Genomic DNA, 26,234 nt, shown 5'->3' on the forward strand with positions numbered 1-26,234 from the left:
TAGCTTGTCTATGCCACAATTTATTCACCTGTAAGATGGGCTAATAATAATACCACCAACAGGTTATGAAGACTGAAGGGCAGTTAGTATATGTAAAGCCCTTAGAATAATGGCTGGTACTTCATAAATGTTAGCTGTTACTGGGGAGGGGTAGGTATTTGAAAATAAAAAAGTATTATCCAGGGTTATGTACTGTAAAAAAGGTAAAATAGTCTGATGTGATGAGGAAGAAACATTTAAGCTGAGATCTGAGTAGCAAGAAGGAGGTAGCCCTGTGAACATCATTCTAGGCAGCGGGGAAGGCCAGTGCAAGGGCCCTGTGGTGGGGAGAAGAGTGCGGGGTGGCTGGGCTGGAGCCAGAGAGATAGCCGGCTCCAGGTCACGCAGGGCCTCTGCTGGTCAGGGTTAGATGTTTGGATTTGCTGGCATGTGCGGTGATGAGCCATGGGCAGACTTTAGGCTGGGTCACGATATCAATGGATTTCTATTTTCAAAAGATCACTCGGGCTTTTCAGGGGAGAGCTGTGCAAGAGGACAGGGGAGGAGGCAGGAGTGTGACCAGGCGGCGGTGGCAGGCACCCAGGTGTGACAGTGGTGCCTGGCGCCTGCCTGCGGGTGGTGGGGAGGGAGCCTGTGGAGATTGGAGAGGGTGTCTGGTCTGTACCATCGGAATGTTTCAGTGATGCTTTCCCTCAATTGTTAGTTTACTTTAAAAGGAATAATGTTGCACCTTATAAATTTTTACCTAATGTTTAGACATTATTCATATACCCCATAATGAAGTGGTAATTCAGGAATTGCTTGATTTATTAAGTGAATACAGAATACCAATCTGGAAAATTCAGGCCAGAAACTCATGTTGAGGGCTTAAATGTTTGGGTTGGTTGTTGTTTTCATTGACACATTAATCTGATTATTTCCAGTAGCTCCGCTTCCTTGGCATTGTGCAAACCCAGATTTCAGTGTTGAGATTTTCAATGATGAGATTCATTTGGGTGGTTAACCAGCATTATATGTTCCTGTTGTCCTCTTAGAATGTAGGTAGTTTCTTTTTATATCTTTGATAGTCCTCATACACAACGATTCATTTTACTGCCTTTAGGATGGAAAGAAATGAAAATCATTAGCTTGGTGTGACCAAGCTGACTATACAGATTCCCCTTAGGTGGTCACCCCGGGAAGTGTGTGGCGATAACCCGGAAGTGGTTACAACTAACCACTAGCTTGAAACTAACATCCTGCATTTAAGAAGAGTAGAGCCAGGTGAGGTGCCAGCACTTAGCCTCGTTGAATGGAGAAAACACCCAGGACAGCTTCTTCCCACAGGACTGAGAAACTGGGGCATATCTTAAATTGGAAGGAACTTGATAAGGGACGAGGAACATGTTCTAAGCAGAATCTCGTAAATACGAACTAAGGTTAAAGGAGAAATCTTTAAATAGCTGAAACTATTAGTGGAACTGTTGTAGTCAGCTATCATTCCTTTCTTAGATCCTTTGGCTGTACCTTCAAAAGATATGTTTTCCCCCTCCCCCAAACCTTCAATTCATGGCTCTAGAAATGAGCTTTAAGATCTTAGAAAACGATGAGCAGTTCTTGTATTTCCTGTTTAAAAAGTAACTAAAATCTTGTTTTCCAGGAATATAAGCTCCTTTTTTCTGCATCCCAAGATGCAGAGGTATATATGTACAGAAAACAGTTATAAACATTTGTTTGTTTTAAATCTGGGTCTGGGGAGTGTGTTTATGAATAATAGTCTATTTACTTTATTTGACAGAGTTATTCTGAGTTGGGAAGTCCAGAGGACTCACGATCAGATACCATTCAAAGGTATCGGCATCTCATAGGATAGAAAATCTAGAATAATTCCGAGGCTTTGAAAACTTGGTGGACTGGAGCTCTGGATAGTGGGCTGCCTATTTCTTTGGCTGTCAAACCTAGCTTTAACCTTTCTCTCTGGCTTTGTCACATAGCATAGAACAGTGAAGGAGACCAGAAACTGTAAGGAGGCCGCAAACAGAAGGGAGATACAACAGATGGCAATCCACTGTAAAACACACACACACAAAACCCACTTTTGAAAGAAATAAAATTTAAAGGTAGTGTGCTCTACTAGAAAAGCAGGTATTTTCTCCCCGGGAGCCAAGAGGTCGGAGCCCTGAGAGTATGGGTGTGTGTAACTCCTTTTCCTCCCCTTCGGGTGAAGAGGTGGTCTAAGTATTCGAGGTTGCCTCCGGTCTGCAGGCCAGCGCTGCTCTTTTTCACAGCGCTGCAGCCTGAGACCGAGAGGCACCACAGGCGTGAGTGAGGAAATAGGTGACTGGGCCTCTATTCAAGGACCTTAGGGCCAGAAAACTGGAGAGGCAGTTATGTTTCAGCCTGTTCACAGACTTTCCCAGATAGTGTCTGAGGTGTCAGCTCTGGACCTGCAAGGCAGCGTCACGCCAGGGGTCCCTGTGGTGGCTGAGCCGCATGGCCCTACTCTTCTTTGCTGTGTTTCCTGGTGCCCCAAAGAGAAAAACGGTTTCACCAAAGAGAACCCCACCCTGCCAACATTTCAATAAAAAGATACAATTTCAAACTGCAAATTATGGAACTTCTAGAACTGGATAAAAATCAAGTAAGCCAGTACCACCTTTATGTTAGGGAGAAGGCAAATTGGAGTCATTCACATTGAGGTGAGACTCCTCAGTGAGTGAAAAGTAGGCGCAAGGAAGTAAATTGGAACAAATATGACAGGTTAGCGTGGAGGGAAGCAGAGGAGGAGTACACAGGTGTGCACAGCTACAGTCTGTGAGTGAGGGTGCAGCCTCCCCACTGCCTGGCACACAATGGGCGGAGCATGGGGCCCAGGGCAGTGGCAGGGCTGGTGGACGCCTGCTGCAGGTCAGACTTCTGAGGATGGGCCCTGCGGGCTGTGGTGGCTGAGCGATGGGAGACTGGCAGGTGCCAGAGAACGTGTGAGGAAAAACTGAAGATGCTACTAAGTAGGAGGAGGTGTCCCCGAGGGGCACCTTCAACTCTTCTGCTGCTGTATTTCAAGACTCCAGAAAGCGAGGAAATTGAAGAGACTCAGGACACTCAGCTGTAGTGACGGCTTTTCTTGTGGCAGAAATCATTTAAAGCTTCCGGATAAAGAACACCATGTTGGAACTTAAGACAAATTAGGTGCAGAGGTAAATGGGAAGAATTATAGCAACTCAGTCCAAAGAAGCTAGTAAAAATAAGCATAGCAAACTTGGTATTAGTAATTACATATTGTATTTAATTATATTATTTAATTATATTTAGATAGTGTTTTAAACATAACTGAATGTACTTTCACAGACATTATCTCATTTTATCATTACAGCAGCTCATTGGAATATAGGTGTTACGACAGTCCCTATTTTATCAGTAGGAAGTTGGGGCTCAGAGACATTCAGAGACGAGTTGCAGGTCACGTGGTGAACAAGTGGGACAGCCGACTCAACCCGAGTCTCTCGGCTCCCACTGCAGTTTGTCATGGAAGTCTCCCTGTCGGAACCGGGCTTTCCTCCAAAAGCTTGTGGGTGTCATCCTCAGAGGGACTTTATCACACTGATCTTTTCGGGCCACACTCTGGGGACATAACGCCAGTCATCCTTACTAAATAGCCAGCATTCGTGCTTGATGTAGGTCAGAGTTCCCAAAATAAGTAAACGTCACTAAATTTCCACTGAAAGTAACAGTGGAAATAATCCACCTCCCAACTTTGTAAATGTAAATTTTATTCTTGAGGGTAAAAATACACATGTTAATGAAATCTTAAAACCTCAAGTTGTATATTTTTATATATGGGGCATGGAAACTTAAGCTGCTTAAATTGTGCATAACGATAGCCTATCCTGGAAGAGTTGGACAGGGGGATATAAAATATTATTAATTTTAATTTAACGTATGGTAGTTCAGGTCAGAACAGTTTGGTCTGAAGAATCCACAACAAAAAAATAGAGGACATCGTGTCTCTCATTGAATGTGAGGCTGTATCTAGTTTAGCTTCTTTTACTGCTACATTTAATGAAAAACTTTCTTATTTCTTTTTTGAATCCTCACCCAAGGATATGCTTAGTGATTTTAGAGAGCAGAGAAGGGAGGGAGGAATGGAAGGAAGGAAAGAGAGAAAGAGAAGGAGAAACACAGACTTGAAAGAGAGAGACACACACACATTGATTGGTTGTGTTTCATCCATGCATCAATCGGGGACCGAATCTGCAGCCTAGGCATGTGCCTTGACTGGGAATCAAACCTGTGACCTTTTCATTTGCAGGGTGATGCCCAACCAACTGAGCCACACCAGTCAGGGCAAGAAAAACTTCTTAGAAAGTTAATAGTGTTCCCATTTTCTTTTGGCTTCTATAAAAACTGATGTTAACAATTCCATTTTTTCTAAATCTGTGGAAAAGATCATCTAAATAGTTTAATTGGCATTTTGTTGTTAGAGAGAAAACCTGGGTATATTTTGCAAAGTGGTTATACCCCATTTTCAAAAATTGTAATACTATATTTTGATGAATGGGCACCTTTTTTCGAGGAACAGTTATTCCAGTAGAATTTTTAAATGTATTTTTGGAATTCTCAAGGTAGTATGTATGCATCAGAATTTTAGATCTGGAAACCCATGGAGATGATTTTGTCAAATTCCATCATTTTACTAACGAGCAGTTGTGTGGGTTGGAGGGGGGAAGGGATTCCACCAAGATCACCCTGCTTGTTGGGGGCAGCAGTGTGACCAGAACCCACAGCCCAGACTGCTAGTCCAATGCTCTAGAATCATTTTCTCTTGCTACAGCTGTAACAGGCTGCTGACTTTTTTCCCTTCCTTCCTTCCTTCCTTCCTTCCTTCCTTCCTTCCTTCCTTCCTTCCTTCCTTTCTTGTTATTGCTGTACATGCCATTGTAACCTGAAGAAGAAAAAGTGCTACCCCCAAATTATCTCCTCCTTCATTCCTTTCCTCTTTTTACCCTAAAATCCAATCTTTATGAGGAAATGGAATAGATTTTGCCCTGGATCTGTGACAGCACCATCTCTCTTGACCAGTCATCAGCAGTTTTGGTCCGCGTCCGGAGTGGACGTGGTCAGCAGCGTTCTCAGGCTGGGAAAAATGGGGCCTGGGCTCTGTCTGTGGCAAACAGAGAACTCGCACTACTGGGTATTTGTCCCACAGCACACTCAGTCTTTTCTTTCTTCTTCTTCTTTTTTTTTGTCATCAAAACAAGTAGCTCTTCTCAGACACCTTAATACACAATTAGGTTTGTCTGTTTATACTTGGGAGACAGAGGGCTTCGTGTCCCAAAGACACACAAGGAGTCTGGGAGCAGCCACAAACAGATGTTGAGAATGTCTATTTGTGGTAAGTTTATTACTATAGCACCAGGAATAAACATTGAGGATACAACCCCTCTAAAGGGGTGGGTGTATGTATTGAGAGGGGAATGGTACTGAGCAGACTAGAAATTGAAAGAAGGTCCTTTTTTTCTTTTTCCTTTTTTTAAAAATTTGCTTTAGTATTTGTTTATCTCCCTCAACAAGGAAAATCTCACTATTTGGCTTTGGCTGTTTGAAGGCTTTTGCCAAATGCTTAGCAATCTGTAGGGTTTGATTTCTTTAAAAAAAATCACTTTGAGAACAAGGCTCTATGTAACTAAGATGTGTTTGTTTTTGTTGAAATTACTCAGAAAAGAAATCATCTCTTGTCCATTGTTAAGAGAGGTTTCAATCAAAGGAAAATTCTACATATTCTAAAATATACAAACAGTTCTTTGAAACTGATGCCAAATCAAACTCAAAAAGGGACATTTTTCTTGCAGAAGTTTTGAGTTAATTCTGTATGCAAGGCTCGAGTGGGAAAACCCTGAGACTGTCAGAGGAACGAGTCACTGCGACACTACGTTGGGATCCGGAAATTACATAAGCAGAATTGTCACAGGATAGTACATGCTCGCACATCTTGTCCATGGTTTTAGGCTAAATTCTAGCAAGACAGAAAAAGAAATTCTTTTCGAGTGAGTCATTTTTTCAGTTCAATGAAAGGTAGTAAGTAGATTGGTCTCTGATGTTATTGGATCTAAACTTTGATGTGTGAAGGCTTGCCCGTCACCACTGTCTTCAAAATTCGATTGAAATGCCCCCTGTTGTTAAAGAAGTAACGTCCTTTCCCCCCCGTCTGAATTTCCCTTAGGGTGAAAAGTAGAAGATGTTGAGCAGGCAAGTCTAGAGGGGAAAGAGACACAAATCCGGAAACCCAGCAGTTGACTTGCAGCTCTGCCACTAATTGGCCATGACCTTGAGACAGTCATTCTTTTTCTGCCTGGCTTCCTCATGAGCTGGGAGCTGTCATGCCTACCTCACAGGCTTCGTGAAGGCAAATCCAGATGTATGCAAAAACAGCTACAGCTTAAAAAACAATATGTAAATATGAGACTTTGAAAATTCAGTTATTATTTTTTAAGAGCCACTGTCAGTGTGGGACAGAATAGTTTGCTTGGGCTTGAAAAAGCTAGAAAAAAAGTTTTGTTCTTATCCTAATGGAATAAACCAAAGAAGAGGTTAGAATAAGAGAGGCACCCCCAAATCAGTGTTGAGAGCAGAGCTGTGGATCTGGAACTGACTAAAGCCCTTTCGGGCCAGGTAAACACAGGTGTAGTAGGTTGGGAAAAGCAGTTAGCCAGATAAAGATGGACAGGAAGAAATCAGAGACAGGAATTAGGTCAAACCTGGTGTAGCATCCCTTTTTCCTCACAATCACTGAAATACTTTCTGTATGTCACTCTGAGAGAGGCTACGATGCATTCAAAAGTAAGTAGGACGGAGTTCCTGTTCTCTAGGAATTCATAGGCTAGTAGAAGTGGTGAGGTGATGGTAGCTTCTCTGTGTGTGCGTGTCTATGAGAGATATACATGAAGAACTAAGTGCAGAAGAAGGAAGGGTTCCAATGGACTAAAGCAAGAGCATGAGAAGGTTCTCTCCAGCAGAGCGAGGTAGATCTTAAAGGCTGCTTAGAATTTCAAGGGAGCGAGTGAGAAAGGGCGAGGTGGAGGTGCCATGGGCTGAGAGAATACAAACCACCGAGGCATGAAGGTGGGAAATGCTAGCACAGAAAATGGAAAAGGGTCCAGTTTGACTGGACCATAGAGTTCAAGAAGGGATAGAGTGAGAGACAAGACTGGAAAGATAAGTTGGGACAAGATTGTTATTCTAGCAGACATTTGTTGAGTGCCTGACAAGAGATCTAGAAATGTGCACATACCTGAAAGAGATGTGACATGAAGTCACAGAACAGGTAGGCAGTCATGCACGATGAAATTCTGAGGAAGCAGAAGGTTGGACAAGAGAAGGATTCGGGAACCCTGATACGCCGTCTGGGCAGAAGATACATCACACAAATAGAAATGGACCGTGACTCTAAGGCAGTCTTTTATCAAAGCCAGAAAGTCTCTTATATTTTCCTCTTGGGACAGGGACCATTCCCAGGTCATGATCAGCCCAGGCCTGCACTAGGGGAGCAGGTAAGTGGGTGCATCTGAGGTATAGGAAGAGGGGGCAGAGACGGGGAGAGGTGTTGGCAGGGTACGGAAGGCAGCTGAAGCCTGTGATTTTGATCCTAGATTAATGTGGATTGTGTTAGGACTGTGGTAGCCATACCTCTCTGAGCTGACTTAGAGAGACAACAGCGTTTTGGTAATCTGGTTCAAGTTCTGGGTCTTGGGGCATTGGGTTGTTTGAGTCACGTACTTTAAGGTCCAGGATGGCCTCAGGGCTGTTGGAACACACCAGAGAACTAAAGCTTTTGAGGGGTAATTATTGGGTTGGCCAAAAAGTCCGTTATGATTTCTCCATATAAAGGCTTTAGTATGCTTAGTTGTCTTTAACTTCATTTGAAACAGTTTTGTTAGATTGTATTGTGACAGCTGTCATATCAATGTACATTTAAAAACAAATCGAAATTGGTGAATTTTTGCACCAAGCCATTTTAATATTAAAGATAGAAGATACACAACATTTTTGGCATATTATGTTTTATTATTTCCAGAAAGGTAACAGTGCTACTGAAATAAAAAAAAAAAAAAAGATTTGTGTAGTGTTTGGAGAAGGTGCTGTGACTGATTGAACATGTCAAAAGTGGTTTGCAAAGTTTCTTGGTGCTACTGACATTTTGGCCAAATAATTCTTTGCTGTCTTACTCATTGGAAGATGTTTAGCAGCACCCCTGGCCTCTACCCACTAGAAGCCAATAGCGGGAGAAAGCTGACGTACTCAGACTATCCAAACCAATAAAGTCACTGGTGAAAATGAAAAATGCGTCTTTTATTTTACAGAAAGAAATAGTGGACTTTTGGCCAACCCAATATATTTGAAAACCTGTCCCTAGAGCTTGTCATGTCTTGACTGATAGAGCCTTGGGGGCAGCTGCTGCCTGGAGCCAACTCTCCCCTTTCCTGGGCCTCTCAGGGTCGATGCAGTTACAGGGATAGTGTGAAACTGGACCGGTGCTAGATTTGAAGGAGCAGAGCTATTCCTGCTCTAAGTATAGTGGCGAATTGAAGCTCCATCTGAAAATGTGACTGTGGGCATTCAGAGGCTGGTGGAATGTGGTCTTGTCTATGATGGTCATTTGCTTCTTTTCCCACTGCAACAGGCATAATTTATAGGAGAGTTTGATGGGCCTGGAGCTGGGTGTGTGGAGTTAATCAGGAATTTCAGGATTCTGATTCTCCTGTCTTTTTTGGCTTGGACCCGCTCTTTTCAGTTTCCTTCTTCTCTGGCTCTACTAGTTCAAATAGGACCAGCAGTAACAAGGAATGCCCTTTCAAAATGGGGATGTACTTTTGCCAGGTCACTTTCAACATTTGCTCGAGATCACTCAGCACATCAGTGGTGGACGGCGTGAGAATTCCAGGGCTGAGTCAGGCATGCAGATGAGCGGCACACGTCAGCCTCCCCTTGTCACGCCCATCCCTATCTCCACCCTTAGGGCGGTCCTTGAAAATCCATCAGAACCCTTTCATTGTTGCCCTCCAGGTAGACGTGGCCAATCTATTGGAATTGGCATGAAAATGCCACTGAATCTGACATCCTGGAGGAAACTGGCTATTGAACCCTCTAGGTCCCTGGGCCCATCCACCGTTTACTTGCCTACAACCTTGAGGAAATCACTTCTTTGAGCCTATTTGTCACCCATAATTTTGGGTCAGTGACACTGTCTACCTCAGAAGGCTGTGGTGAGGATTGAATGGCATGATGTGTAAGTGTTTGAATGGCCCTCTGCAGACCAAAGCCGTTGCATCCTAGTGTTTGGTCAGCCACTTTCCTCTAGGGAGACCTGTAACACGGGCGGCGGGGTGCTGTGGGTGTTAAAGTGCTTACGGGAGTCCTGTGGTTGGAGCAGAGCGGAGACTGGTCTGTCAGGCCCTAGCCAGCGCTGGTTCCCAGCCCGTCATCAAGCAGCCCGTAGTCAGAGCATTCCTCAACAATGGGTTCAGGCTTGCTCCCAAGCCTGAAACACTGCTGCGATTTTTCCACTGAAGCACCCCAAAGGGCAGGGGAAAGTCCACAGCCCCTTCACTGCTCCTGCCCTCACAGTCTGTTGACATAACCCCAAAGAACCCCAGCTCCTGCAAGGTGAGCACTTTCAAGTCTTAACTTTTATCTTAAAATTCATGCGAATTTTACCCCATCATATGCCAGTTTTTTTTGTTTTTAATATAAAAACGACATTCTACCTTAGTAATATCATTTAAACGGGCCTGTTTAAAAGCCTGCCCCATTTACCCCCTTTCTGTATTTCATGCCCTCCCATCCCCTAGGTTTTGCCGTCTAATATTAATGTATATAACATCTCAACCAGTTCATAAACTCCTGCTTTTAATGTAATCTGAGTTACCACTAGCACAGGCCACAGGAAAATACCGGGCTGTCTCCTCCACATTCGAGCTTTTTTGAAAGATTTACTTAAGAACAATTTATCATTTAGTTGCAATTTTTAAAATAATCTTAATTGGCCACATATGTTATCAAATAAGAGCTAGCCTCCGCCTCCCTCCGCATGGCCCCACCCCCCAATGGGCGCATGTGCAGAAAATTCATCCACTCTGGGCAGATGCCGTGACAGGATAGCCTCCTCCTGATTGAAGATAAGATTACTGATATTAAATCTGCTGTTTTTAGGAGAGGTAGACTATTGCTTTTAAACCTCTTTCCCTCTTTTTCCTAGTTCTTCCTCTCTCAATTGTGGCTCCGTGTTTTGGTAGCCATAAGTCATTAGTGGTTTTTAATTTCTCTGAAACTGAAATAAGGTCTGAAAGGGTGGATTTGTCCCTTTTTTCCTCCTTTTTTCCTTTTTTCCCCCCCTGGCTAATCGGAGGAACGCAACCACATCTGAAGCCACTTGGCTCATTATGAATTTCATGGAAACTGATTCTCTGAAAGTGTTTCCATATGTGTGTTCCCAATATATCCCATCCTCTCTAAATGGGAGCACAGACGTGTGCATGGCTGGAAATGGCTTCAGGATGTGACAGAGCGGCCACGTGACTGCCGCGGCACTGTGGGTGGCCTCTTCTGAAAGACACGGTGTCCTGGGTGCTGGCCTCCTTCCTGCAGCGGATCTGGTTTCAAAGACTACCCACCCTTCCTAGCCTTTAAAAAGTTCTTAATCAAGGCCTAGCAAGATCTCTCTCATTTTTCTCCGTTTCTACCCCCACCCCCAACCCCTCGCTTGGTTCCTGCCTTCTCTCTTATTCTCCTTCCCCACATGCCATGCACATACACTCACACGACTTCTACTCCCTGCCTCCTTGCCCTTCACAAGGAGGAAATATATCATTCCAACAATATCCTCAAAATTTGGGTGAGTTCTGAAAATTGCTAGGTTGTTGGGTTTTTTTCCCCTCTCTTTCCTTCAGCGTAGCATACTTTCTTAGCCTGAGGATCAGCTGGTCTTTCAGAATGTGTGAGCATGCAGTGGAAAAGTACAATTCATTGCAACACGGAAAATAAATATTTATACTGGATAGTTGAGGCACTTTTCCTCTCTTTTGCAAAACTATGGAGTTTGCTAGTCTGACCTTTCATTATCTTAAAAAATTAATTTCTAATTCTCATTTTGTTGGTTTCTTCCCCATTACACCTCTCTTATGAAGCTATATTTTTCCAGTTATTACCTAATGACATTAAAAGTAAAACCAATTTAGTGATAGATACCTGACCATTTTAGTGTGACAAATTCAGGGATATTAAGAAAATTAATGTAAAATCTCTTAAAAGCTCAATGTAGAAAATGCAAATTAACGGTCTGCATATAGTCTAAGACTGATTTGGGGCAATGTTTACGTAGCACTTCTGCTCCTGTCACGTTGCCTGCTTTGAGACTGTGCTAGTGATTTATTCACTTAGCACAGTTTTTGGAAGCACCTGTCTTTTCTCAGCGCCATGCTAGGTACTAGGTAGGATCAAAAGGGACACAAGGTTTTTATTATTACTTTGCTTTCCCTTTAGCTAGAAAATGAAAACACTTATTATCTAGAACCAATGACAATTTCTTAAAATGCACCGAGAGGTAAGATGTACATCATCAATATTCAAGGTGTACATGGTAAAGAACAGATGCTAAGAACGTGTGTGCCGGAGGGGTCCACATGCGTGTTGAGCTCCACAGACGGTGCTCGCTCACCTGGGTCTGGCAGAGAGGGAGCCGGGAGTCCGGGGAGAGCGTGCACAGAGCTCCAGGGTGGCACTGAGCATATGTCCTGCCATGAAGAGGGGGGTTCACACCAAGGAGTCGTGGGACCTGACCTTGGTAAAGGAGAACAGAGGACTTGAATACGCCAATAGCTTCCTCCTACTTTGTTGCCACTGTATTGCAGAGCTGCTCAGTCGTGCCTTATGAGAGGTGGATGGCCTGTGCTGGTCGGAGATGACACCCGCCAGTTTTAAGGCTCTGCCTCCTGTGTGGCCTGCAAAGGCAGTATGTAAGAAGATTTTCCTCTTCCCGGGGTGTTCTCCTAGAATGCACATCTAAGGAAACTCAAGGCACATCCCCCACCTCCTCCCGCCGCCACACTCGGTCAGAGCAGCAGAAGTAGAGTGCAAAGAACACCTGGACTCGGGCTAGAACTAGGTTTTACTCTTGTGGTGTCACTCAGGTCGGCCATGTCTCCAGGCTTCCATTTCCTCATCTACAGAGGTCATCTGTGGTTCTTGATGACTCTGACACACTGGCTCTGTAGTCGAGTCTAGAATACAGACAGCATGTGAGCTTTACTCTCTGTTATCTTTACTACCTGCTCCAGATGTTAAATAACAGGACCATGATGGTGGCAGTGGCCCTGGGATCCTGAGGACGGGTGTGCTAACTAACCTGCCTGCGGGCCATGCTTTTCTGGCCTGGCCCTCCTTCTCCTTCTTTTCTTCTCCTCGTGGCTTCCCTGTGTAGACTTCCACACAGATACTGGCCCTCAGGTGGTAAAACAGTGGCATCTGTCTGTTCACTAGTGGTGCCTGCCATGTGCGGGCCCCTGAGGGAAACATGAGGTCCAGTGATGTAATGATACTTGGAAAGAACCGTGAAGACTCTTTAAAGAGAATCGTATAAAATGTTGTAGGTATGGAATGGAATTTGAATTATGTTTCAGGTTTGAGGTCAACAGTGCCTAATGCTCATCATACTTATTTTTTTAATGTGCCCAGATGTACCAGTTATGCAGAGTTCCCAATCCTTAATTTATGGCCCTAGTCACTCATGTATCCCTCCATCCATTCACCTATATTAAAAAAAAATTAGGCTCTTAGGATATAGAAGGCTCTGAGGGATATGAAAGGAAAATAAATCATGACCTCTACCATCTAAAGCTTACTTTACTGTTGGAGAGAATGGGCTAAGAAACAGCTAATAATTTAGTAAAGTATTGACAAAGAGCCCCAAAGAATGCTATAGGAAGTAAACGTTATTGGAACAGGAGAGAAATTGGAGATTATATCGTGGAGCAGTTGTGGAGGGGCAGCCAAAGTTGTGGGAGGGGAAGAAGATTCTAACAGGAGAGCAGCTGTGCAGAGACCTTGTGAGGTGCATGTTCTGGTAGAAAGAATGCCGGGAAGGGGTTAATGAAAAGCACTAGGACTTCATTGGAGATTTGTTGGAGCAATAACTCCTACCATTTAAAAGGCCCCAATGAAGCTTTGAAGTTCACACCTCATTGCTGAGAAGTATGATGGCTTTTCATGATGTACATTTATGCCTTGGCATTAAAAATAGTAGGATGAAAGACTCTAAATATGCCAGTGTATGTCCCACCTGGATTTAAGCCTCTTTTCCTTTTCTCTGCCCGACCTTTCTCCTCGGCTGGGATTTGCAAATTCCACTGCTTACAGAGGAAGAGACACGGGTACAGTGTTTTCCAGCTGACAGGCTGAAATGGCAAGGACCCAGTCTGCTATTTTTAAAAAACTACTATTTCCTTTCATTCTAGAGATCTCCTTGCTCATTTTCAAGTAACCATGATTCGTTGAGGGCCTACTAAATGAGAAAATGTATGTTAAAGTACTAGGTAAAAGCCTGGAAGCACCAAGTATTGTTATTAAGCATCGAAGAGAGATAAACAAGGATTAGACAGACAGATCTCTGCCCTCAACAGCTTGCTTTTCAGTTAGGAGCTAAGCATGACCCCAGACCGCTAGCATTAGAGAGCAGCGTGTGCAAGATGCTGAGCGGGGGATTGCAGGCCGTGAGAACCAAAGGGCAGGGGTTCTCTTTTACTTTTAACTATCTTGGTTTCAGTTCTTTCTACCACATTTTCTTGCTTCGAAGACCCAAGAAACCTGAGTGGGTAAAGAGAGGCCACTTTCCTTCTTCCCCGTAGACCTGGGTGTGAGGGACAAGATTATTTTTCTTTTAACATTGATTTTCTTTATATTTGCGCTTCATGGGCATTTTGTTAATATGTTCTTCCTCATGTATATGAGGCTGTGAAAGGCTTTTGCTGCTGCTGCTGCTGCTGCTGCTGCTGCTGTATTAATGAGCAGGATTTTGGCACCTGCATTTGTGACCACTGTGTTCATTTGCAAGCTGCGTGACTACAGCCAGGGGTGCAGATAGGAGGTCTGGAATGAAATGCATCTGTAGGAAACTGGCAGGTCCTAAGGGAATCAAACCCTTGACCTTGGTCTCATTTACATTGTGTCATGAGCAACTGAACTAATTGCTCACTATTTAGTAGGTTAGATCAACAACAAGGCCTCAAAGAGTTCTTAATAGTATCCCAAAGACAGTAACTCTCATTGGGGCAACATGTAGGCACCAGCAGAGCCTACTGAAATATTTTTAGGCCAATTTACTTAGGCAAATAGACTTTTAAGGCAGGATATATATATATAATCTGTCGTTGTGTCAACCAAATTCCTTCAAGGTAACTAAGATTGCGTAGAGGTCAGAAGGTCAGAAGTCAAAGAGGTCTGTCTAGTTTGTGGTCCAAACTCTCTTAAGCTGTCTGATTCTGTGGAGTAAATGGCACCGCTTCTCTGGAACTCAGCTTTCCTGTTTATTAACAGGCTAGATTAGGATTGTCTGAACAGGAGATGAGGGGTTTGGGTTTTTCCAGCAGAGGGATGGCAAGTGGGCGCCTTAGGGGATCTGGAAGCATAGCCCAAAGCTTTACAAGTGCAACATTTTGATAGTCATTTTTTGTCTAAAAATTCACCCAAGTGTTGCATTTACTCTATATCACACCCGTGTTTGTTGTACCGTGTACCCCGCCTCCAAGTTGAGTAAAACCAGCCCGTCGGGAAGATGCACTGTGGCTGTCCCGGGCTTCGAGGAGCTTCTGGCAGTGCTGGGTTTGTTTCATCCGTGGGTTGTAGGCAGGAGTTTCAGATGGTCTCGGGGGAGCATGGACACTCCAAGGCACATCACTGGGGCAGGTACTTAGCTTGGGTTTTGCATTTATAAAATTAGATTGGGGTGATAGTACTTTTCAAATCCTCCAGGCTTTCATCTCGACCCTTTTAGTAAATAGATATTACATTTTCTTTACTTTAGTTGCTATAATACCTAGGCCTGTCTTTTAATTTGTGGTTGTGATGTGGCTAGTGACACAGGAATGAATAACTTAGGATGCAATGTCAAAATAACCCAAGAAAGCAGTCTGAAAGAAAACCTGAGTTGTACAAAACAGAAATTAGAAAAGTATTAGATACCACCCTATTCAATAAAATTTAACTATATCATTTGTTTCTATAACAGTTCATATAAATAAACTGAAGCTGAGGAAGGGGTTTATGTTCTTCCCATTTCTGTGTCAGAGGTCGTCACATAAAGCAGTGATTTTTAACCTTTTTTATCTCACGGCACATGTAAACTAATTACTCAAGTTCTGTGGCACACCACACCAAAAAAGTTGTCTTTTTTGCCTATCTGACCAAAAAATAGGTATAATTTTGATTCATTCACACCAGATGGCTATTGTTATGTTGGCTATTGCCATTTTTTAAAAAAATTTGACAGTCTAAAGGAAGAGAGGTCAGTGCCCCAACTAGATAGTCAGGTGTTGCAGGTTCTAAAAGTTCCTGCAGCGCGTGCGGGTGTGCCCGCCATTGCACACCCGTCGAAAGTCGCTGGTGTAAGGGGCCTCGTGGGGGCCTGTAGCATGTTGTTGATATTCTTCCTACAGAACACATTGCAGTATGTTTCAGAAACATTTCTCGTTAATGCAAAATGACTAAGCAAATTCCAGAAAATTCTATATTTTGTAAGTTATAAAAATTACCGTGTGATTTCTTTAATGTTCGCATTAGCTAGCTCTCTTGCCCAGATGGAGTTACTCCTCAAGACATTACAGTCTCAAATGACCAAAAATGGTTGGTCAAAATTCGGTAAACCTCATGGAATTGTTGCATTGTTTTCTATAAACCACAACCAGAGCTCATTAATTGAAAAATGAATGTCAATTTGCCTTAGCTGACATCCATAAAGTAAAAAAGGTACAGTGGTCCCGGCGTGTTATGGATAATAAAAACATGAACAAAATGTATCAGGTAAAATAGAGAAGGTGGAGGGATCAATTCAAAACCATAGTGGAGTTTACTGGCAGGGCCCCACATAAAGGGTTTTAATGAGGCTTCTGCCTCAAAAATAAGGGAAACCACATGGAATTTTAATTATGACTACAGTATATTTTAAGTACAAATACCCACGAGAAGCGTTTTTTACGTTGGCAAGCCTATCTGAGTGAGCGCTTTGCTCCTGTGGGGGGCAAACATTCACGTTTTAAGTGTGACTTCTTTCTGTTTGAAATTGCTCACATTATTCTGGTTTCTTTCACATGATCTGAGCATTGAACTTAATGTGTACAGAAATGGCCCGCCTCTAACTATTAGCTCTGCCAACTCAAGTTCACCTAGATGTGCGGCAATGAGAAGTCTGGCTGGGGAACATCTGTGGCCTCTGTACTGTGCCTGTCCCCGTAAGGCAATGCACACGCACGGGGCGGGGAGACGTTACATCTAGTCTGTTCCCATTTGCTGTCCTGTCATAATCACTGCCTCTAGATTTTTACACTTGAGCTTGTCAGTTTTGTGTTTGGGAGGGGTTAGGTCGAGGCCAGTTGAGGATGGAAGAGTTTGTAAAAAGCAGAGCGTCACTGCCCAGACTCTGTTACTTTTGGTTTGTCATCTCGAAAGTGTTTGCTTTTCTGGTAGTCGAAGCCGCTCGCTAGCTTTTTACCCTCCGTTTCTGGGCCTGTGGATTCCGGGAAAGGACTAACTAGGGGGTGGGAACTTCTCTGCCTCGCCCTCCCCTGAGTCTGTTGCTTCTCCTTCTATCTTGGAATTCACGGTGGTAGAACTTAGAGCTGGAAGGGAACTTAGAGCTCATCCCCCTCATTTTACAGATGATGACACTGCCACCTCTGACTTCTGCCTTTGGCCTTCCACTCTCAGTAAGAAGAGCCAGGCAGGTGAGACTTTTAACCATTGCTGGGCCGGGCCGGGTGGGGCTGTCTGATTGCTACTGTCCTATTGGTGGGAACGACTTTTGTTAACTACACACTGCTTTTAAGTAGTCCCTTCTTATTACAAATGTGCATCCTGGCACTTAGCCCTGGCTTTGTATAAAGATTATAGGCAGTGTGCATTTTAACAAAAAGTAACAATTCTCTCAGTCAGCACCTTTTAAAGAAGAGTAGGTGGGCTATGCCTTCAATCGGTATAGTAGCATCTAAGAACAAGTGCTAAATAAAAATGGGACTGAAGAAGCACCTGCTCACCAAGGCCTTTGAGGATTACCCAGTCCTTCCCCTTACAGACAAAAGCTATCTGAAAAGCAAATAGATGGTGAGACCCAAAGAATTGGAAGATTTTTAGATGCAGCCAAAATCTTAAGAACATTGGTATTACAAAAGAGCCTGTCACAGTTTTGTTAATTTTAGAAAATCATAACCCAGTCTTTGAAAACTAATTTCCACGTGAAGTGGTTTATAACTGTGGTTTCATAAGTTAAGCACCAGAAATATCTATCTAGAAAGCATACTGTTGGCTTTAGAAGCTAAAGGACTTCACATTTCAGGGGGAAACCATCTTTGCCTCCACGTTACCTGTTTGGCCTGAGACGAATCCTGTAGGGTGTGGTCCAGGGGCCAAGTAAACGGGTGGTGAGGTGCCCTTCTCACACCTGCACTGCACAGAGAGCCTTTCACAAAAGCAGCTGTCAGCACCGGCCTGAATCTGGTCCTGTGTCTGCTATCCAGGCTTGCAATGCAGTGAGTTCTAGGTACTAAGTGCCCTCACCCCGCCCAGTGCTTTTAAAACCTACCTGTTTTGTTTGTGACCCTCAGGAGAATCTCTAAGGGCTTCACTCTCCTGATAGGCCCCCAGATAAGTAATGTAGGTAAGCAATCTTCGTCTTCAGTCTGGTTTGATTTTTTTAATTTGAAATCTGTTACCAAGATGAAGAATAAAACAAGATTTTAAATTACGTCAAGACTTGTAAAGCAGTGATTGGAACATACTAGGGTACCATGCTAGGGTATCTTTCTAATGTTCCGTCATTGATAAAGGGGGACCTGCCAAGAGGCCCAATAACAAAAGTGATCATTTTGAAATTTCTTTATATTTGGTTGAGAAAATGAAATAGTCCACCTTAGTTAAAATGTCACTTTCAAATATCTGAGGTGCAATGAGAAACAGAAAGAGAGAAAAAAATCAATGAGGATTCATTCTTAAACTCTGGTGAGTGAATCTATATGATAAGAGTGTTGGGTTGGTTTCCACGTATGACCTAGCACACCTTCGGGTTTTTCAAGCCCTTTGGGATTCTCTGCGGGTGGGAAGATCTGAAGGATACCTGCCGCTAAGACTGTGACGTGAGGGGGGAAAAAAAAGACTGTGTAGTGATTGGTGCATTTGAAGATCTGTTTGTGGCTTGCTATTCCTTTTGGGGAAGCTAAAGTTTTCTTTTTTCTTGTAAAAATTCGATCATTATTTTAACTGATATTTACAGATTTTTCCCCATCTTCTGTTACAATTTTTAGGTGCTTCAGAGCTGGGCCCTTTTTCAGACCCCAGGCAGTTCCCAAGCATTCCGTCCCTCACTGAGAGCCGCTTCTCCAACCCACGAATGCACTACCCGGCCACCTTTACTTACACCCCGCCAGTCACCTCAGGCATGTCCCTCGGCATGTCCGCCACCACTCACTACCACACCTACCTGCCACCACCCTACCCCGGCTCTTCCCAAAGCCAGAGCGGACCCTTCCAGACCAGCAGCACTCCATATCTCTACTACGGCACTTCGTCGGGATCCTATCAGTTCCCCATGGTGCCGGGGGGAGACCGGTCTCCTTCCAGAATGCTTCCGCCATGCACCACCACCTCGAATGGCAGCCCGCTATTAAACCCAAATTTGCCTAACCAGAATGATGGTGTTGACGCTGATGGAAGCCACAGCAGTTCCCCCACCGTTTTGAATTCTAGTGGCAGAATGGATGAATCTGTCTGGCGACCTTATTGAAATTCCTCAGCAGTGGCCCAGCGGTATCTGGGAGCCACGTCCCAAATGTATCAATATATACATATAGAGAGAGAGAGTGCGTATATATGTATATCAATTAGCTATCTACAAAGTGCCTATTTCTTAGAAGATTTTTCACTCACTCATTCAGTCACGCTCTTGCAACCATACGAGGGTAGCTATCGAGAAGCAAAAGGCCCGAGAGAGAATCATAATCAGGTTTCAGATTGGTTTCTATTTTTCTTTAAATAGAAAAAGAAGTGTCCTTTTACAGACAGAGGAAAAAGGTATTTTTGTCGCTGATGTTTTGGTCTGTTATAAATAACCTGTTCATATGCCAATTCGGGAAGGTGGACTCCAGGTTCAGGAGGAAGAAGAGCAAAGCTGCTTCCTCTCTGTGCTCTGAAACCTCACGTCCTCACGGTCGCAGCTGCACGTGGGCCGTGCGCTCTGCAGACCGGCTGACCCAGCGGTCGCGGTGCCCGTTCAGGGGACCGAGGTGGAGTGGTGCCTCCACTGCAGTGCGCCTGTTCCGAACTTGGCTCCCACGCCTGCCGTGAGGACTCATTCGAACTGTTCGGTTCAGGTTTTTTTTCCTACTTTAAGAAAGTGACTTCAAATATACTGATCAGGAAAGGTTATTTTATTTTCCTTTTTTATGCTCCCCACCCCTTTCCCATTTAACCAAAAAACAAATACCATCCTGAAACCCCTCTCCTCCTTTTATGCAAAACTGAAAATGGCAATACCTTCTTATAGCCATAATGGTATAGATAGTGTTTGTGTTTGGCTGTGTGTTATTGTTTTCTTTTTTTTTAAATTATGAATATGTGTAAAATCTGAGGTAACTTGCTAAGTGAATGGTCATATAACTTTAAAGATATATTTATAATTATTTAATGACATTTGGACCCTTGAAACATTTCTTAGTGTATCGATGTGTTGACTTCGGTCTCTAAAAGTGCTTTTTTATGAAAGAACAAATTTCTTCAGTGGGCTAGAGCCGTACCTGAGATATTGCTAAGCAATTTCAGTTCATCCAGGCACAATGTGATTTTTGAAAGTACTTCCATCTCCAAATATTTTAGATGTAGCTTGTTTTTGTGACGTATGAAGGAAATGTTATGTTAGTTCTTTTCAGATCTTCGATTGCCTCTAACACAGCTTTGCCTTTAAAGCAATAATTAGGGATTTAAAACACAACTCTTAGCCCTTTATCACTTATGTTGCCCTTAACCAGCATGAAATGCTGGAGTGATGTGGTTTTCTTATTTCTTCCAAAGAACGATGACTCTTGTCACGTTAAAAAGACAAGCACAAGAGAATCACTGAACTGCAGAAAAGTGTTCTGTGGTTTCACAGTTAAGGCAGAGCTCGGAATCGCCAGGCTTCATAGCGAAGACGAAGTGAGCCTGAAGCCACACGTGTGGCCCCAGGGCCCATGGTGGCACACACAGGACAGGAAAGCAAAGTTGCACCAGAGTCTTGACCAACCGCCTTATCAAACACAGATCAGGGGAACCCAGGCCTACTCAAGGGCCCCTGGGCAGCTCTCCACAGAATTTGCATTCAGAGGAGCAGATGTCAGTCTTTGTCTTATGGGGGGCAGGGCCATCTGGAGTATCGAGCCAGTTCCAGCAGGTAGCTAACTGATCTGAGAGGCCATGCAACCCGTGGGGTCCCGTGTGCAGCCTTAGACAGCTGTAGTTCTCACGGTGGAAGGCACGGGGGAGGCAAAGCTCAGTGGAGTTTGGTGTCTACTACTGTCTAGGACTTTGAGCTGAAGCCCTCCTGTGGGACGCACTTTGACCACTCCTGGCAGCCACACGGCAAATTCTCGAGTGTGAATCCTTAATCCAGGCCAGGATCACTTAATGACAACTCCAGGAAAATCCCTGCCCTCCTCCCCCACAGGTCAGGGCCCCCCTGTTTGAATTCTGTGCCCCTGTTAGTAGAGATTTGCTTCCAGCCCCCAGAGGCCCCTGGCTCTCTCTGGCAATGCTCAGGCTGGCACCTTCTGAGCTGCCAGTGTGGCAGGCAGCCTGTGGGGCTGTCGGCCCTGTCTTCTGGCCTGGGAGTCCTCCTTGGAATCCATCTTGACTCCTCATACCGAAAACGGAGGGGAAGCCAAACCAAAACAGAACACTTTGCCTTCTAAAGGTGGTATACCAAGTATGCTTGGATAAAGAAGCCACTTTCTTATTCCTTAAGTAAGATGGAAGTAGTAATTGATCCTATTTATTGTTTGTGTGTGGCAGCTTGAAGCTTGCCACTGTCCACTTATTTGTGAGTGTAAAATGTGTGTGTTTGTTTCAGCAGCACTTAAAGAAGCCAGTGTCTGGTTACACATTTCATTTTTAATTAATTGACATAAAAATGTTACCGCCAGTGCCAGCTGTACCCTATTTAATAAAAAAAAAGGTACTATATTTGTACATTATTTTCTAATGTTAAGAGGGCTTTTTTAAGTTTACAGTACACATGCTAAGTGACCTTAGGGATGCTTTTGTGTTGAAATGTTATTATAGTGGCTGCAGGCAGCAACCCAGAAACACTTAAGAAATTTTTTTTCTTGGGAAAAATTCAAGCACTTCATCCTTCCACCCTTGTCCAACCACTCCAGTGGGGTAATTCACATTTTTAGATGAAATTCTGCCCTTTTTTGGCCTGGGGGTTAAATTTTTCCTTTTTTTTTTTTTTTTTTTTTTNTCATCCTTCCACCCTTGTCCAACCACTCCAGTGGGGTAATTCACATTTTTAGATGAAATTCTGCCCTTTTTTGGCCTGGGGGTTAAATTTTTCCTTTTTTTTTTTTTTTTTTTACTGAACCCTTAATTTGCACTGGGTCATGTGGATGATTTGAGATTCCAAGACCAAAGCAAAGTTTTACCTCTGCTCTGGAACCCCGTACCGGCCACCACTCCATTCCCCTCGGGTTGAGGAGCAGGGTTCTTCCTTTTTGTAGTGTCAGCATCGCTGGAGTTTACAGTGTGACCAACAGTCACTTTTTAAAAAAATCTGTCCCAGTTGTCTCACAAGCGTTACCCTCTGTCGGAGAGTTCTAGAACAGGTACCGCAGCTTTGGCTTTAGATTAGTGAGGTGACGCCCAGCCCGGAACTGGGAGACTCAGCAGATTAGATTGTTTGCCCTTTCAACTGTCTTTACCCCACCAGAGCCTTTCAAAAGTGAGCGGAGGAATCCACGTGGTTAGTGACCACACGTTGCAAATTCAGAGGGGAGAAGATTTGCCTGCTGGCTAAAAGGGCGCCCTCCATTCCCAGGAGAGGGACAGACCCCAGAATCTCGGTCAATACATGGAAACACAAAGCATTGGCAGAAACAATAATTCTATCTTTGATATCCAAAAGAACGATAATAAATGAAATAAATAAAAGACAGCTCTTCTAAACATTGAATTTGTTATCCTTAAAAAGATAATTCATTTAAAAATATTTTCTATGTGAGAATTTTTTAGATGTTTGTTTACTTCATGTTTACAAATAACTGTTTGCTTTTTACTGCAGTACTTTGAAATATATCAGCCAAAACCATAACTTACAGTAATTTCTTAGGTATTCTGAATAAAATTCCATTTTTTGGATATGCTTTACCATTCTTAGATTTCTGTGGAACAAAAATATTTGTAGCATTTTGTGTAAATACAAGCTTTTCATTTTTATTTTTCCAATTGCTGTTGCCCAAGATTTGCTTTCCATGCACATATTGTACAAACTCTGCTTTGTGCCACAGGTCATGATTGTGGGCGAGTTTACTCTCAACTTCAAAGGGACTATTTGTATTGTATGTTGCAACTGTAAATTGAATTATTTGGCATTTTTCTCATGATTGTAATATTAATTTGAAGTTTGAATTTAATTTTCAATAAAATGGCTTTTTTTGGTTTTGTTATGTGTGTACATTGGGTCTTTTCTCATTCGCGGCTTCTTCTCTAATCTGACGCCCACTGCTGCCTCCCCCGGGCACTTTCTGGCCATAGGTCGTGCCAGGGCTGAGTGAGAGCAGAGACCCTGTATTGCTGGTGTGAGGGAGAAAATCTTGGTAAGCACTGGGTTCTTGTTCTGTCCTGCTCCTAGAGAGGGTGGGCAGACTATCTAGCAGTGAACTCACTTCCTCATCGGCCTGTGTCTGAAGGCAGGAACGCTCGCCCCGCCCCACCCCAGGGAAAGCCCCCTTCTGGGCCTTGGGACTGGTCAGGATGTAAAGACCTCAGCCTCAACAGTTACCCAATTTTCCTCTCTGGGCCCACAAACAAGGTCCGACAAGCCAGCCCCTGGCTGTCGTCAGAAGGCCTCAGGCGGCCCAGCCATAGCAGGTACTCACTCTGTTGTCCTTCCCATGTCTCTTTTGGGTTCTTGAAAAGAAAGTCAACCAAGCTGAGGATGAGTGACAGTGGATTTTGGCCTGGAGAGCTCTAGCCTCAGAAAAATTCTATTAGTGAGTGGAAGTATAGTTTTCTGATTTTTTTCCTGGGCCATTGCTTGTTTTTGGGAAGTCCCTCCCCAGTGACGAGGTTGAGGGCCTGGAAAGCGTGGCGGCCTTCTCTGTGTCCTGCGCTGTCTGTAGGCCTTGGCTCACCACGGCTCTGAAGGAGGGACCAGGAAGCTCAGCAACCTGCCAGTGGCCCACATCACACTCGAGTTAGAGGCCTCCTTCAACAAGGTCCGCTCATTCTGACCCCTCTGGCACTGTTTCCTGAGAATCCTGGAAGCAGCTCATTTCTACGACTAGGAGACATCCTAAAAGCACTTGAGTGAACTGAGGCCAGAGAAATTGTTTGCAACTCTTTGAGGATGTATGTATACTTGTTTATCCATTGAAATTAAACATCTGTGTGACTTTAAAAGGCATCCCCTGGAAGGTGGGCACAGTGGCATTCTTTCCCACTCCAGCTCTGTCCAGCAGCATGGCTTAGGATGAGTCACTTTACCCCTCTGGGTCTCAGTTTCTTGGTTTATGAAAGGCATTGGGCTAGACCTTGGCACTGTTGATGTGCGCTGGCTGGATGATTCTTCGGTGCGGGGTAAGGAGGGCTGTCCTGTGCACCGTAGGGTTTAGTAGCATCCCTGGCTTTTACCTGGTAGATCCCAACAGCACAGCCCCAGCCCTGACAAAGAAAAATGTCTCCAGACCTTGCCAAATGTCCCCTGGCAGGAAACGCCTCCCATGTCCCCCAAGTTGAGAACCCAGGGGCGAGAGGCTCTCTCTGAATTCATAGGCCAGGCCTTATGGACAGATCTGGTGCACAGAAAGACCGTTCACTAAGACATCGGCAGCCAGGCAGAAGACAAGGGACTTCCCAGTGATGGGTGTGCATCGGCCTTTCCCTCCCATCACCTGACGGCACCCTGAGGCTGGGCTATGCTGTGAGGGAGGCTCTTAGGTTCGCCCCCTGCTGTCTCCCCTCCTCCCCACGGCACGGCTGTGTGGCCGGTGAACAGCACAGCTGTGAGCTCATCGGGCTTGGGTTGCTTGGCCATGTTTATCATGGTGCTGCTGCTTCTTACTGGAAACGACAGGCGGAAGAAGAAAGCAATTTCTGTACTGCTTTTGACCCCTCGTGTCCCCTGCCCCCCAAATATTTAATCGTCAGACATTTCTTCCAGAGTAGGTGTTTCCTGTTAACTCAGTCCCAGCCGAGGCTGGCCCAATAAACACCTCAGCTCTCTGTCACAGTTTATTTGGCTGGGAGATGGGTATTGCCATGTAAACAGGAAGCCCCCTGAAGTTATTATCTACAGATGCGGCTGAAGAGCCACGTGTTTATATTTATGGGATTTGAAAACAGCCTGAAAAGGCAAGGGAGGAGGTGGGGGAGCCCTCATTCACAGTCAGTGAGAGCAGGCCCTGCAGAGCTTCGTGGGTTTATGTTTCATTCCCTGTGGAAACGAGCAGTTAACAATAATGGCACAATGAAGACTCATAGCAGAAATAGAGGTACTGGTGTCCGACTTAAGCAAAACAACCCTATGTAGATTGTTAGGTAAACAGGCAATCCTGTCAACTGGCCTCTCTGTCCCAATTATTTGAAAATCATTTTGGAGAGCAGTCCTAGGACACAAAGGCTTGGGAGCATCTAAAAAGGTAGGAGGCTTATGAAAAGACTCCTAGTCACTACATTTTTCTGGGAACAACTCAACTGGCCGCCACAGTTTCAGCAAGCATGGGCCAGCTCACCCGTGAGATCCCAGGCAAACTCACTCATTTGCTCCTGGAGGCAGAACTAAGGGGCTGGGGAGGGCTCCTGCAGTGGGATTGGTGCAGAGGACGTGCAGGTGTTGACAGCCAGCCTGCGCACTAGGACCGGGCCCACCGGCTCCGGCTCCTCCGATTTGTTTTCCACCCACCTCTGCTCTTCCTTCATTGGCTGCTTTGTTGGGCCTGGAAAAGGTGCTTAAGGAAGGCCAGTACATGGATAGCTGACGCTCTCTGTTTAAATGATGAGCCGTGAGCAAAAGCATGGGGATCTCCCTCCTCCTGGCCACTATTCCTGTGCACTCGTTGTGACTTTCCAGCATTTTCCATCCGTAGCCATTCAATCAGGAGGCCTTGGAAATGAGGTTTAAAAAAAAAGTGTCATGGTTCATGACATCCTTATGAATCAAAATTGAGCAAAGAAAAGGATCTACCATAGGTGCTGAGGGTAATACACACCAAGGGAAGTGTATCTGTGCGTGCGTACAGGCATGCATGCGTACACGCCTTAAGGGTGGCAGGAGGATGGGAGACGCAGAGGTGCCCGAGGAGACATTCAGGGACAGACGAGTTCGCTGGGCACACACACACAGGGAGCATTTGTTTGCCTCAGGTGTTTGTCATTCCTGCAAATTCTGCAAACAAACAGAACAACAAAAAACACACACAAAACAGAAAGCAAACAAACAAAAACACACCACCTCACCCCACAAGTGGTGAAAAAGCAATTACTCTGCTTCGGGTAGATTGTTTAGAGGGGACTGGGGACACTGGCCACTCCGGAGGTGTCAGCAGCGCAGTGAAACTGACATTTACAAAGGGGTTATTATTAATTTTTGTAAAGCTTTTATTCAAAGGCTTTCTGTGACTCAGCCAGCCCTGCTGTTCAGACATGCTCAACCAGTTGGAAAGCAGAAGGATCAAGTTTCTGGAAACCCACTTAACCTTTACTAAAACTTACTCTAATTTGTTGTCCCATTATCCTGTTGCAATAATGTCTGGGGT

The 26,234-nt window shown here is 44.4% G+C and overlaps 1 protein-coding gene across 6 annotated transcripts in view; it reads left to right on the forward strand.

Moving 5' to 3' along the window:
• The window catches only part of RUNX2 (RUNX family transcription factor 2), a 230,142-nt gene that overhangs the window by 99,674 nt on the left and 104,234 nt on the right, over nt 1-26,234 (forward strand). For 2 of the 6 annotated variants that reach the window (XM_037054038.1, XM_037054068.1), the window contains 2 exons: nt 16,899-16,964; nt 18,537-21,435. The exons of 3 other annotated variants lie outside the window; for them this stretch is intronic. In XM_037054038.1, coding sequence (XP_036909933.1) covers nt 16,899-16,964; nt 18,537-19,015 — 545 coding nt within the window. In that variant the 3' untranslated portion in view covers nt 19,016-21,435. Of the gene's footprint in view, nt 1-16,898; nt 16,965-18,536; nt 21,436-26,234 lie in introns of those variants that run through there. One more of the 6 variants, XM_037054049.1, reaches the window with a different exon arrangement.

This window comes from Sturnira hondurensis, unplaced genomic scaffold, assembly GCF_014824575.4.
Source record: "Sturnira hondurensis isolate 20B ecotype Veracruz unplaced genomic scaffold, ASM1482457v3 Scaffold0000880, whole genome shotgun sequence".
Lineage (NCBI taxonomy): Eukaryota > Metazoa > Chordata > Mammalia > Chiroptera > Phyllostomidae > Sturnira > Sturnira hondurensis.